Source organism: Capra hircus, chromosome 21 (assembly GCF_001704415.2).
Source record: "Capra hircus breed San Clemente chromosome 21, ASM170441v1, whole genome shotgun sequence".
In the NCBI taxonomy this organism is placed as follows: domain Eukaryota; kingdom Metazoa; phylum Chordata; class Mammalia; order Artiodactyla; family Bovidae; genus Capra; species Capra hircus.
Genome location: NC_030828.1, coordinates 63,876,781 through 63,890,952, shown reverse-complemented (window position 1 = coordinate 63,890,952; position 14,172 = coordinate 63,876,781). Strand labels below are relative to the sequence as shown.

The 14,172-nt window shown below is 62.0% G+C and overlaps 2 protein-coding genes across 4 annotated transcripts in view; one reads left to right on the top strand and one right to left on the bottom strand.

The window, feature by feature from the left end:
* On the bottom strand, positions 414-1,994 carry LOC108638481 (translation initiation factor IF-2-like). Its single transcript, XM_018065933.1, has 2 exons — positions 1,425-1,994; positions 414-950 (listed from the first exon to the last, which is right to left on the bottom strand). The coding sequence occupies exons 1-2, from the start codon at positions 1,992-1,994 to the stop codon at positions 414-416; spliced, it is 1,107 nt and encodes a 368-aa protein (XP_017921422.1).
* CCDC85C (coiled-coil domain containing 85C) overlaps positions 1,919-14,172 on the top strand; it is a 78,005-nt gene continuing 65,751 nt past the window's right edge. For all 3 annotated transcript variants that reach the window (XM_018066180.1, XM_018066179.1, XM_018066178.1), the window contains exon 1: positions 1,919-2,791. In XM_018066180.1, the coding sequence (XP_017921669.1) occupies positions 1,993-2,791 (799 nt within the window). In that variant the 5' untranslated portion in view covers positions 1,919-1,992. The remainder of the gene's footprint in view (positions 2,792-14,172) is intronic.

The following is a 14,172-nucleotide window of genomic DNA, read 5'->3' as shown; positions in this document are numbered from 1 at the left end:
CACGGCTTTCCTAGCTGCCTTAGAATCACGGATGATCTGGCCTCTCTGACCTCATCTCTCACACCTCTTCCTTGAATAGGCCACTAAAAGCCAACCCTAGGGCCTCTGCACTAGCTGTTCCCTTTACCTGGAGTGCCCTCCCCCTTATCTTTGTCCTCCGTCACCCAGACAGCAGCTTAGACCGCACCTCCTCAGAGGTCCTTCCTGACCACGGGATCTAAAGTAACTGATAATCACTTTCTGCGACAGCAGCTGGTCTTAATCCCCTGCACAGCACTTATTACAGCCTCACAGTTCTCCAGTTTGTTGATTTTCTTCTCGCCCTTCCTCCCCGCAGAGTGCAAATTCCCCCCAGCGGGCAGTGGCCGCCGGTCCCCTAGAAAAATCCCCCAGTGGTCCAGAAGAAGCCTGGCTTAGAGGAGGCGCTGTACACGATTGCCCAATGAATGGCTGGGTCTCTGTAAGCCGGGACAGCCGCTGCCGCGCGAGCGCGCGCGCCAGGCCGTGGCGCTCTCTGTCGAGGGCGCGGGTTTTATCTCCAAGCGGGTCCCGGGGGGAGGGACGCCCCCCTCCGCCCGCCTGGCAGCAGACTCGCCGTAAATGCACTTCAGGGACGCGAGGATAACGAGATGGATTCGCACAAGCCGGTGGGGGGAGACCCGGGTGCCAGGCGAGGTGGCCGGGGGGGCAGGGTTTGTTTTCTTTTTGCCGCGGAATCGGCGCCCCCGCCCCGAGTTAAGACCCCAGTGAAAGACCTTCCCCTCCCCAGTGGTCTCCACGTCGCGAGTCACAGATTCCCTCCCGCATTCCGGGACGAGCGGTCGGGTTGGCGGGGGAACGGTGCCCTCGGCCTCTCGGGGCAGGGCGGAGGGTACGGGACCCCGATCCGGGACGGCGGGTGAGGCCCCCTGGCTCTCCTGGGGCACAGACGCCGGCGCCGCAGCCCCCGGCTGGAGTGGAAAACGCTGCAACCTCGGCGCGCTCCGGGCTGGGGACCACGGTGGAGACCGGGGTGGAGGAGGAGCCGGGGGCCGGGAAGCGGACAAAGAGCAGCTCTCCGCCGGGGAGAGCGACCCCCCGGGCCTGAGTCCTATTGTCCGCCGTATCTCAGACTAAGCTGGACTCTGGTGCCCTCGGTAGGGAGAAGGGGAGCTGTCCTTCCGACCGTGGGTATTTGTTTATTCGGGGCGGGGGACGGCGGGCGGGGCGCGCGGGCCCAGGAAGGGGCTGGGCGCCCTTTTCCACGCGTCTCCTTTAAGGGAAGCCCTGCCCTACCTTTCCCACCGTCCTCCCCCCTCCCCGCAGTCGTACCTGCATTTTAAAAGCGCCCTGTAGCCCTGGGATTGGCGGAGGCCGCGTCCTCCGGCCGCAGAAACTTGAACCGCGGAGGGGGGGCGGTGGGCAGCCCGGAGGGTGGGTTGTACCATCTCCCGCAGCGTCCCCCGAATGCGCCCCGCCCCCCCACACACCCCCGGGGAGGCCCAATCGGACGGGCGCGGGGGTGGGACCACGGCTCGAGCGCGCCTCTGGCTGGGCGCCGGACGGGCGGGCGCACAGCGCGGGGGAGACGAGGGGACCCGCCGCGCCTCGGCCCGCCCTCCCGCTCTCTCCCCCCCGGAGGCGGGGCCAGGGCCGCGTGAGCCCCGCCCCTCAGTAGGCGGGGCGGCTGGGGCTCCCGAGCTGGGCCGGGGGCGGGCCTCCGCCTGCTTAGCCGGAGCCGGGAGAGAGCCCGGCACCGCGACCGCCGACGCAGCAGCGCTCCCAGCTCGCCGAGTCTCGAGACGCACCGATTCCCCGGGGCGGCCCGGGCGGCGGGCAGGCGCTGCGTGAGGACGCGCGAGGCAGCGCGGGGCGGGCCGCACGCGCCCCCCGGCCGCCTCCACCACCCCCACCCCACTCTGCCGCCCGCGCGCGGACCGGCCCAGCGCAGCCCCGGCACGGGGAGCGCCGGCCGGGCGAGGGCGCGGGCGATGCCGCGGTGACGGCCCCGCCATGGCGAAGCCCCCGGCGGCAGCGACAGCGGCGGCGGCGTCGGAGGAGCTGAGCCAGGTGCCGGACGAGGAGCTGCTGCGCTGGAGCAAGGAGGAGCTGGCGCGGAGACTGCGGCGCGCGGAGGGCGAGAAGGTGGGCCTCATGCTGGAGCACGGCGGCCTGATGCGCGACGTGAACCGGAGGCTGCAGCAGCACTTGCTCGAGATCCGCGGCCTCAAGGACGTGAACCAGCGGCTGCAGGACGACAACCAGGAGCTGCGCGAGCTGTGCTGCTTCCTCGACGACGACCGGCAGAAGGGGCGCAAGCTGGCGCGCGAGTGGCAGCGCTTCGGGCGCCACGCGGCCGGCGCCGTGTGGCACGAGGTGGCCCGCTCGCAGCAGAAGCTGCGCGAGCTCGAGGCGCGCCAGGAGGCCCTGCTGCGCGAGAACCTGGAGCTCAAGGAACTGGTGCTGCTGCTGGACGAGGAGCGCGCGGCGCTGGCGGGGGGCGCGGGCGGCGCGGGCGGCGGCGGCGGCGGCGGCGCCGGCTCCCGCAGCTCCATCGACAGCCAGGCCAGCCTGAGCGGGCCGCTGCCCGGCGGCGCGGCGGGCGCGGGTACCCGGGACGTGGGCGACGGCAGCAGCACGTCGAGCGCGGGCAGCGGTGGCAGCCCCGACCATCACCACCACGTCCCGCCGCCGCTGCTGCCTCCCGGGCCGCCCAAGGCCCCCGACGGCAAGGCGGTCGCCACGCGCCGGTCCCTGGACGACCTTTCGGCGCCGCCGCCGCACCACCGAAGCATCCCCAACGGCCTGCACGGTAAGGACGGCGTCCGCCGGGCAGGGCGCGTCTCGGGCCCAGAGACCTTTCCCCCGCGGGCGGCCGCCACTCCGGACCCCTCCTCCGGCTGGCGTCGGGGAGATCGCCATCCCGCCCGTGGTGGGGCTTTTTTTTTTTTGGTGCTGAGTTTTCCAGTTAAGCGATGGAGGCGTGTCCTTGCCACGCTGAATCCGCAGCCGGTCCGGGACCCCCAGACTCCTCAGAAGTTTCTCCAATCTGGGACCGTAGGGCTGGCTGGAGGTGCCGCAGCTCTGCCTGGAAACCCTGGCCCGGGACCGGGAAGTTTTTAATGATGGGGGAAAAAAAAGTGATAGGCCCTTTGAGCGAAAGTGAAAATTTCCCTCTTCTTGGAACAACAGGCAGCCCCGAAGCAACGATCACCCGTGTGCTGGGGCGGAGCTGGCATTCCACCTGGGCTTCTCCCTGCTGTCTGCCCCAGGGAAGGGTCACAGACAGCTGGGCCCAGAGTGCTGGGGTCGGAGAACCTTCCTAGTTGGCTATTACTCCTGCCTTTCTCAGCCCTCCCCGCCGCCCCCCCCCCCACCTACCCCCCGGGGGGATTTTTCTCGACTGAGGCTCTTAAGATTTCCCAGAGGAATATAGGCTTGGACTGGATCCTGGCATTCTATCTCCTCTGGCCTCAGTTTCCTCATCTGTAGAATGGAGCCGCTAATCCCTACCTCCCGGATTTGAGGCAGAGATAAAAGCCTCTGAAGGGGTCTGTAAACTGCTGCTCACTTTCCAGGAAGTGCTGAGGTTGGCAGCAGCGGCTGGGGTGTGGGTGGGAGGACCTTTGGCCTCGGGAAAGCCCAGCTACTGTATTCCAGCCCGTGTGACTGTTGGGCCGCCGGACAGAGGGCTCTGTCTGAGTAGGGAAGCCGGTTGCCCTCCTCATCCCCAGCCCTCTGATCAGTGGCTGTCCCCTCCTGCCTCTCTCCTCTCCCCTCTCCCTGTCTTTCCACATTTTTGGTAGCTTGGCTCCTGCTTCTGGTGGCTCTTCCTGCTGCCTGAACTATTTGCCTGAAGGTGGAGATTAAACAGCCCTTTCTGGTTCTCTTTGAAGGCTTTCCTAGTTCAGAGAAAATGTATCTAGGCCTTAAATGACTGTTCTTCCCCTGAGTGACAGCCTGGGAGCCGGGTGGGGACGGGTCGCGCTCTCTTTGCTTTGGTGGCCAAGTGGCCTCTGCAGGTGCCTTGGGGTGGGGGCTGGGGTGGGAAGTGGCCCCTGGGGAGGTGGGGCACTAGCCGGTTGCAGTTTTTATTTACCTTCCTAGCCTGTGAGTTGGGGCAGGGCTAGGTGTAGAGGCGTATTTTGTTACTGATTAGCAATCTAAGGCTACAACTTGGGTTTCTCTCCAGTGACTTTGTATCCACCCCACCTCCCGCCAGCAAGCTCCTTAAGGCCAGTGGGAGTAGCTCAGAGTTAGGTGGTTCGCACTGTTTGGGGAATGAGGAGTCCCAGTCTCAGCCTCTCTGGTCTTGTTTTCTGGGGCGGCGCTTGGGAGGGTCAGAGTTCTGGGCCTCGGTTTCCCCAAGTGCGGTAGGAAGTGGAGGACTGCGGCAGTCTGTGGCTAGGAAGCGAAATGTTTCTGGTTTTCAGCTGCGTCATCAGTGACACTTGGCTAGGGTGTTTCTCTGCAGGGCACTAAAGTGTCAGGGCATTTTGGCGGAGAAGCTCTGGCATATTTTGGACGAGGAGATGCGGACCCTGTCTTCAGTTGCTGCTGCTGTCAGCAGAGCAGGTGTGGAGGACTGGATCCCACCTGCGGTTTCCCAGCCCACTGAGGGGCAGGGTGGGTTGGAGCTGTAGGTTTTCCTGTAGAATCCACGCTCCCGCAAGACCCGTACACACAGGGAACAGGACTGCCACAGATTCTGGGGTGACACAGCTTTGGGTCAGGGTAAAATAAGCACTCAGCGTTATGATCACAAATTTCACTCATCAGTGGGATCGTTGTCAATTTAGTTTTGTCTCAAAGTTGAGCGTAGCCTTGAGATGTTCTCTCAACAGTATGAGTGGGATGTCTGGAAATAAGGAAAGGCCCTTCTCTTCAAAGCCACTCTTCTGCCCTTGGACCTGTAGTTTTGGGTGGAGAGCAAGCTGGAGATGAGGCAGATAACAGGCCCCAGTCTGGGTGGTGGTGAAAGTGGAATCAGATAACAGACTGGTGCCTCAGATCCTTTGCCCTCTCAGCTTATCCTCACAGGAACCCTGCGAGGCAGTATTACCCCCATTTTACAGTCAAGCAAGTAGAGGCTCAGAGACGTTCTGAGCAATTCCTGGGAAGGCAACTGAGATTGCAATGTCAGTTGTCAGTTGCCTGGGTGGTGTTCCGGGGGTCGGGCACTGCTCAGGCCCCGGGGTTGGCTCACATCTCCGGCCTGTGGTCATTTTGACTGATAATATTCATCAACAGACACTGCTGACTCCCCGTTCTCAATTCCGGCTCACGTTTGCCCTGCTTCTCCTGTCCCAGCAAATGTCACTTCCTTATCGGTGACCCCTGAGCAGATGGTTGATAACCCCCCGTGCCCGGAGGGCTCAGACAATCTCCTGTTTGAATCTTTTCCCTCTTCCCTCCGGCCAGGGACTTCACTTTCGCGAGCCTCTCTCTGCTCCTCTTCTGTAGAGGGGGGTCCTCCTCTATCCCTGCAGGCAGTGTGCCTCAACAGTTGGCAGGACCTTGTCATGGATGTTTCTCCAAAGGATCCTCATGAGAAAGAGAGAGACCCGTTGAGGGTTTGCCAAATAGACATCGGCCGTTCTCTTTGAAACTCTGTTTGCTGTTTAGACAGATAGCTCTCCCGACGTTTGCAGCTGAGCTGGTGTCTGGTTGCACCTCCTGGAGCGCAGTGGCCCTGTAGTCCTCTCTCGAAGCTGCAGGGTACCTGCAGCCCTGTTGGCGCCCTCGGGGCGCTAAGAAGCTGTGGTGGGTGGCGGCCCATCTGTATTCCAGGTCCTCCCAGGCTGGACCTGGGCCTGACCAGCCTGTGTATAGGAATTCAAATAGGCCTTTTTCTTGGTCTTTTTTTTTTTTTTTGATAGAGGCCTGGGCTGAGCTGATTAGTCTGGACTAGGATGCTCTTTGCTTTAGTTTAGTAGGGGGCGGGGGCAGACTGGGACAGGCAAACCCCAAACATCAGATAGTCAGGTTTGCATTTTGAACTAAAGCAGTTTTCAAACAAAAGTTATTTTCAGCAGTTCTCCCATCCCCCTTCCTGTCGTGTGTGTCCCGCCTCCTTTCTTCCTCCCACCATGCACCGAGTGCCCATTCACCTCCATCCCAGTCCTCCCATCACATCCCATGGCCCACCCCCCTTCCGCTAACCCCAGGAACGAGGGCCTCCAGCAGCCCTTTGTACAGGCCCCGTTTATACCTTTAAAAGTTTTCGTGGAGAGTTCAAGCTTCTCAAAATAAGATGTGCTTGTTCTCCTGCTTGTGTTTTTTTTGTTGGTTTAAAGGGAGGATAGAGTGAGGGTGGTCTGGGTCTTAGACGGAGCCTCTGGCCTTGAATAGGTCTTTATGAGGGGATCCCAGCTCAGCAGCCCCGGGGCACGACTCGAATGAGCAGCTTTTCCTAAACCTGGCCAGGCCTGGGGGCAGAGGTCAGTGAAGACAAGGAGGTGGGGTTGAATAAGCCTTTCCCTTTCCCTCCCCATCCTAGCCCCACCCCCCGTCACTGGTCTTGGGGTACCGAGCCCCCAGGGCCAGGAGCTCACTGGCTGGTAGCCCAGGGCAGGTGCCCTGCGCCTCACAGTTTATACCTACCGCAGAGCATCCCAGTCCCGACTCCATTGTGTTCAGAGCTCCCAAGTGGTCCCATATCGCAGATGGAGAAACTGAGGTCTGGAGAGGTGTGGTGACTAGCTCCCAGTCCTGTGGGCTGTCGGGCAGAGAGGGGTGGCTGGATCAGTCCAGGGGATCTGTCAGCCTCGGGTGTCAGAGCCTGGGCCTACTGCCCCTCTGGGCTAGGACGGTCTGAGACACACACCCCCCACCTCCCACCCCAGGAGGCCCCACCAGCAGTGGAAGGCTACTCGGAGCTTAATCCTGGGCAGGGGCCCTGTGACCTGTAGATGGACCCAGGCCGGGTGGGGCCTGTGTAGCTAAGGTGTGGCTCCCCTTCTCCGGCCAGACCCAGAGCCTCAGTCTTGCTGTCCTGTTTTCCTGGCCTGAAGTTCACGGCTCCAGAGGTCTGTGGATGGGAAAATGCCAGCTTCCATACATCCAGGTCCCTCCTTTTGTTTTCATTCCCTGGCTTCCCTGCCAGACAGCTTCCCTCTGCTGCCGCAGCCCCATCAGGCCCCTCACTGAGGGCCTGGCCTCTGAGTTCCTAGGACACAGCCTGGGTTTTGTGCTGCCCCTGTTGTGGCACGATTAGCCCGGAAGCCCTCCGCTGCTCACGGTCTGTGTTTCGCACCTGCGGGGGGTTTCCTACGCTCTGCTTGTCCTCCTCATTGGCACAAAGCATCAGAGGCCTGGACTCTGCTTGAGCTCTGGGACCTCTGTTTCCTCATCCGCAAACAGGGAAGCCGTGACCTGCCTTCTGGTTGGGGAAGGAGGGAGCGTAGGTAGTGAGCAGCGTGTAAGAGGAGGCAGCTTACTGCACTTGGAAGCCTCGATTTCCTCATCTGTGCCCTGAGAACCGAGCCTCAAAGGATGGGCTCAGGGACTCTCTACTGTCACTTGGACTCCTGCAGACTTGCCTCCTCGGGGTGGGGCTGCGGGACCCCCATCACATGCTTGTGAAGGGGTCCTTGTGCCTACCCCCTGTCGCAGCCACAGGAGTCCTTGTCCAGTTGAATGGAAAGGGGTGGCATTCCAGCAGCAGAAGCAGGTCTGCAGGTGGATCTGGACCAGGGGTGCCGAGAGCCCAGGGCGTGCAAGGTGCTCTCACAACCTGCGGGGAGGCAGGGGGCCTGGAAGCCTCTTGGGAACAGCAAGAGCCAGCATGTTGAGCCAGGAGATGAAGGGCTTTGGAGTTGGTGAGCTGCCGCTAGACGGGCTGTCAGCCCAGGGGGGTTAGTGCTCTGTGCAGACCCACAAAGTTCCAGCAATTCGGACTTCAGCTCCCGCAAACAAGCGTGGTCCAGGTGGACCTGGTTGCCTCTGGAGGTGGGGAGCTCCCCATCAGGAGAGGCATGCAAGTCCAGGGCATTCCCGAACCCACCACAGTGAAGCACTCAAGACATCTGGGCAGCTGGTTGTGCGAGTCCAGAACAGAGCAGAGAATAGTCGGGAGGCGGGTGGGTGGGGCAGGTTGTTGAGAGAATTCGCCCTTCCAGCAGGAAGGAAAACAAGAGCAGACGTTTGAGCGGTTACTCAGTCTGAGAGTGCCACGCGCGGTGATTCATGTAGCTGGGCTTGGGGAGTGGCAGCTTGGGAGCGTCCATCTGGAGTCAGTCGTGTTGTGTGCTGGGTTGGGGGCCTCTGGGGTGGTCGTCACGGGGACTGTGGTCACAGGAGAGAACCTTCTCTGCAGGTCCTCAGACCAGGCGTGTCTGCTCCAAAGCCCCGCCTGCCTCCTTGTGACTCCTGACGTCTGGGGTCAGGGGCTCCACCCTGAGCTACTGGGGTGCTCAGGCAGAGCGGCACCTGTGGCGACACGCCCTCTCTCTCTGCAGACTCACTGTGCCTGCCCACGGAATACTTAGGCCCACGGTGGAGAGATCAGGAGTTGTATTCATTCGATGGTAAATGTTCTTGGGATCACCCTGTGTGTGATGTTTAAGCAGAGGTGTGGAGCATCATTTAACCAGAGCAGAGGCCAGGGGCCCTGGGGAGTAGGTGAGGGTCTGTTTCCCTTTCCTCCTTCCTGCTTCCCCATTGGCCAGAGGCCCTGGTCATTTGTTATTTCCTGAAGTCGAACGTGGGCTTTCCCCTCCTCTGTTGCAATGCGGGGTTGCGTCTTAGAATCAGCGTGTGTGTTTACTGCAGGGTCTTCCCCTCCCTCGCTCTGGAAAATCGGGCATCTGTGACTGATGGTATCTTAGAGAGGAGGAAATGCCATGCCTGGGAAAGCCGGAAACCTGGGAGCAAACTGCCTGGAGCCCTAGAGGCTCTCAGAGGAGACTGGGAAGGGAAGGGGACCCGCCCCAGGCCTGGCCACACCGGTGCCGAGACGCACCCGGGCGGGGGTGGGGTGGGGTGGTAGGGGTCCCCGTTTCTGCTGAGGAAGGGGCTCAGGGCAGAGAGGCAAGTCACATCAGGTCACGTGGGGTGGGGAGGGGGCCGTCCACGGGAAGCTGCAGCCTGTACCCCCGCCACCGCCGTGTGACTTCATCATGCCCTCTTCGCTGCTCTCAGAAGTGCCCTGGTTTGGCTCTCAGCCTCTTCGGGGGTGCCCGGAGCTCAGTGGAGGTGGGTGGCTGGAGCTGGGAGCTGAGACGGAGCAGGTCCGTGCAAGCAGAGGAGAGCAGGGGAGAGGCCAGGCGTGGAGGGAGGAACAGCTGGAGCACTGGCACATCTGGCTTGGAGGGGTGGTGCTGACTGCACGATGCTGGGGCAGGTGGCGCTGCCCTCATCGCGTCCCTGGGCTGGGCTCCTTCAGCTGTGAGCAGTTCCAGCCGTGACCTTCTTGGAGAGTTTTTCTGCAGTCAGCTGTCCTGGCCGTACTCAGAGACTGCCACTTTCCATAGTCCGTTTGCTCCCTTCCCGTTGCACTCTGCTGAACACACGGGGCCCCCACCAGCTGATACAGTCCCCAAGTCTGGGGCGGCTTCAGGGGCATGATTGTGCCCCCTCCCACCCCCCGGGTCAGGGGTCTTTGTGTGGATCGAACAACGCAGAACCAACGGCCGCAGCCCACTCGTGAACTGACCTCACGCAAGCCCCGTCTTCTCTCTGGGCCCTCGTTTTGCCCCTCTGTAAAATGGGAAGCTTGGGTGGGCCACACCCAGGGTGCCAGAGACCCTCGCATCCTCTGGCCCCTTGACTCAGCGTTCCTAGAACTGGCAGAGCCATGAGGAACGGGCCCACCTGCCCTGCCCATCCTGCCTCTGGCCATCAACTTTGTGGTTAGGTCTCTTGCAGGGACAGGTCTGGGTGGTGGCGGGGCTGTGGCTGCCGTGATGACAGGCGGGCAACCGCTCTGTCCAGCACTGAGGCCAAAGCCAGTGGCTGGCCAGCTTGTCCTTGTGAGGGGCCGTGGTGAGGGCCCCGGTGGAATTACCTGCCCCTGCCATCTGATCGCCTTCTGTAGGCCTGGGTGCTGTTAGAGGAGAGCGCTGGGCTCTGGTCCCCTGGTGTGGGTTGCCCGGGACAAGACCATCTATTGTGGACGTACGCCATTTGCTGCCCTGTCTGTCCCCAAGCCCATAACCTTCCCCAAGGCAGGGTCCAGTCTTCTTGGCATGTGGTAAGCGCTCAGTAAATGGTGGGATGAGAAATGAGCAACCCAGAGGCGTTGGATGAGTTCTCCCTCTGGTTTTAAACCCAACGGTGGTCCATCCGCTTTGGCCACCTGCCTTTCTTTCTTTCTTTTTTTTTTTCCCATTTGTGCCATTTGGCGTCAAATGGCCTTCAACTACTTTAAAAAAATAAAAACTATACCACCTCCCCAACCCCCAGGGTGGTGACTTGTGCTTCCCACTGCGCCCCGCCCCGCCCCCCACCGGCTCCCCTGTTGCCTTTCAACAACTCCTTAGAAGTACGTCTTTGCGTTTATCAGCGGTTCTCAACCTTGGCTGCATATTAGACGCCACCTTTGGGAACCTGAAGAAATGCCAGTGCCTGGACCGGTTCTCAGAGATGGGCCCAATGGGTCGGGGGTGTTGGAGACACTCCCTGGGGGCTCCTCCCCGGTGGGAAGCTCTGAGGGACAAGCTGTGGGGTCTGTGGGCCGCCTGAGCTGGAGGTGGCCTGTCTGCAGGTCTGCTGGCGGCAAGGACACCTCCCCACACCGGGGCATCACAGAGCCCGGCCTGCGGGCCTGGAGGCTGGTGTCGGCTCACGTTAGCCGTGAGCATGAGACAGGCCTGTTTGGATGGTCGCTTGCCCGCATTTGCCGCCTGGATGCCCAGGGAGCTGGCTTTGGTCTGCCCGGAGGACAGTGGAAAGCTGGGTCTGAAGCTGGCCTTGCATTTGCTGAACACCCACCCCAGCCCTGGTCACAGCTCGGCCCGGTGGTCCCCCCACCCTCCTGCCCCCCACCGCCCCCCAGGAGCCAGAGCAGACTGCCAGGCATCAGGCTGTGAGGCACTGACTGCCTTTGTCATCCCCGTGGAGCTGGCGGTGGGTGGTGGTGGAGGGGAGGCTGGGCCGCCCCAGAGGGGCTGGGGGCCTCCTTAGGGCTGCGGTCAAGGGGACAGAGGTGGGCAGGGCTGACAGCACCCAGACGGCAGGAGAGCCGACCCATTTCCAGAAATAACCCGTGCACTGTCAGGGAAGCATCTCTTTGTCTTCCCCGATCTGTCTTTCTGTCGGCTCTGGGCTGTAAGGCAAGAAGCAGGCGCGCTCTTGTCTTGGAATCAGAGGCTCCGGAGCCGCCCGCCAACCCCCCGCCACTGCCCCCCACAAGGGCCCGATTGTGTGGTGCCCCTGAATGGGCCTGCCCCGCCCCGAGCGCACCGGCTCCTGTCCTAATGAGCCCGCTCTGGGAGTGGCCCTTTGTGGCGGGTTCCGGCCATGCTGCCTGTGCCAGGGGCTCCCAGAAGACTCGATTCACATCTCCCGGAGCTCCGGGGGTGGACAATAGGAGCCTCCCGCCCTGTCCTTTTGCCTTTTTCTCTGTGTTTTCTGTATTTTTGGGGAATGCACACACACCCCACTTCTGTATGGGACAGAAAATCAAACCGCAGGTTTCTCTCTTTCTCTGCACCTTCCAGCCTAGGAGGGGCCAGGTTCCCAGCCCCTCCTGTGGGACCTCCCTCCACCAGTGTCCCCCTCCTCTTGTTTCTGGGTCTCTCCTGGCTCCTTTCCCCTGCAAACAGGCTCATGTTTCCCTGTCCAAAACAATAAACAAGATCTTCCCTCTTCTGTTCCCTGCCCCGCTCCCTCGTTCCGCTGCTCACTTCTCCCGGGAGCATCCGAGGCCCAGCCCACCTTCCCACCCACCGCTTCTTGGCCCCTGGCAGCCCTGGGTCCCAGGAAAGGCAGCTCCGGGTTGGCCCATTGGCTTCTCCTCATCCTGACCTCCCAGTGGTGTTTGATGCCCACCATGGGCTCGTTTGCTAGAACAAGGCTGTGGGCCGCTCAACCCCGACCTCCCTGGCTGCAGCGTTTGGGTGTCCAGCTGCCTCCCGCCTTTGCCGGGCAGCCTCCCTCCAGGAATGAGCCCCTGGACTTTCTCTACTTCTCTCTCCTGGCCTGGATGTCCAGCTGTCCCGTGTCCCAGTCAGCATCCCGCTGATGGTGCCCTCTGAGTCGGGACCCCTGTGTCTCACTGACACCCCTGTGCCCTCCTCCTGATGGGTGGCGACCCTGCCTCAGGGTTTCCTGGCTCTGGCCCTGAGCTGCCCACTAGCCCACTGGAGGCTGTTTTGATCCGAGTTAATTCAGATTAAGTAACAAGAGCGGTTTGGTTTCTGAGCTGCACTCAGGCCCCTCGCAAGCGCTTCGCAGCTTGTCAGTGCAGGAAAGGAAGCTCTAAGTCGTTTCAGAGAGTTCTGTGGGCAGCGCCGATCTGGACAACACCTGGCTGGGCCTTGCGCTTGCTCTTGTGCACAGAAGGAAGCAGGTGTCAGGGACTCTGCCCCTCCCTGCCAGGCTCCACGCACCTCCCCAAGGTCTGCCTGCCTTGCAGGTACACAGCAGGCCCTGAGGGCTTCTGTTGGCAGGAACCCCCTCTCCTGCCTCCTGCCCCCACAGGGATCCCGCTCTTCCCTCAAGGCCTAGGTCTGCCCTTCGAGGTGGCCAGCTGAGTGAGCAGCAGTCCGTATCCTCTCATCCCCTGGTGTCCGCAGGAGCCTCTCGCCGGGTGCCCTGCAGCCGTGGATGCCGCTCCTGCTGGTGGTCCATAGATCTGGGTAGGAAACCCAAACCAAAGAGGCCACAGGCAGGGCTCCCAGAGGCTGCGGAGGCCACCCCCTCAGAGCCCAGTCCCCTGCTCCCAGCCTCAAAATGAGACCAAGAAGCCTGCAGGATCAGAAAACAGAAACGGCTTTTGAAACGGTGGGGTAAGGTGAGGGGAGGGGTGCAGGGGAGGGGACCCAGGGCCTCCGCTGTCTCCTCCCCACCGTCCATGCTGGCAGCATCCTGGCCAGTCGCCAGCCCCCAGCAGGGTTCCCCTGCCGCCCTCCATGGCTGTGACGGGCAGCGGGCAGGCGTACCATTTCAGGGTTAAATGAGCTGCCGGAGTCCAGCCGTGGGTCGTTATGCCAGCTGGTCTCCCTGGCAGATGAAGCCATTACACACCACACCTGGGGTCCAGCCCTGGGCTTGGCCTTCTCTGATTGTTGCCCCTCCTTGAAAGCCCACACTTGAGTTTTGGCAGGGGAGGGCAGAGGGACCAATGAGATCACAGCTGGATGGTGCCCCCCCGTGCCCCCTCCCCCTCCCCCTTTGAGGGCCTCCTGGGGTACTGGCTTGGCCTCGGGAAGATGAGCTAATATTCCAGCCTTCCCGACCTTGGGGGCCAGAAGGGTCCAAGGAGAGCCCCTTCCTAAGTCATCTTCTCATCTTCCTCTGGAAATGCAGCTGATGGCGGTGGAGTCCTTGGTGGGCGGGATCCTTGGTGTCAGCTCCCTGGGGGTCCACTGACCCCTTCTCCTGCCGCCGCTGCCCCTCCTCTCCCTGGTCTGCAGCCGTGGGTTTCCTGGGAGCCCTGCCCCACCCCAGCCTGCAGTCCCCCAGTCGTGGGAACCCCTCCTGCTGACTGGGGGCCACTCTTGAGTGTGGTCAGGAGGTCCGGTGGATGCTTCCTGCCCTCCCTCCGAGGTCCTGGCCCTGGAAGGTGGTCCTCACCCTCAAGGGTGATCCCTGCCCTTGGAGGGTGGTCCCTAGTGCGGTTTAATTTCATCTCACGCCTCTCCCTGCAGGGTCTTTAATCCCCGTCATCCCCCCAAGTTGAGACCTGGTTCCCGTGAGCACTGGCCTGCCTGTGGGCAATGTGATCTGCTCCCCAGTGTGTGTGGCTGGGTCCTTGTGGGCCGTGCTGGATGAAAAGACCCCTTGTTTCTGGTGCAATTCAAACTCTCAAACTGGGCAGGAGAGTGGCCGGCAGGCCGGTGGGCGGAGGCGAGGGTGGGGTGGGGGTGGTGTGGGGAGGCCAGCCTGTCCTCCTGCTCTCCGAAATGGTGCCGCAGGTGGGATCCCTAGAGCTTCCTGGCCTGGGGCTTTAATCTGGGGGTTGTGATAGGAGGGAGACAGCCAGGCCCCCTCAGCCTCCTCTGGGCCCTCGGCAGGCCCTGCTGCTTCAAG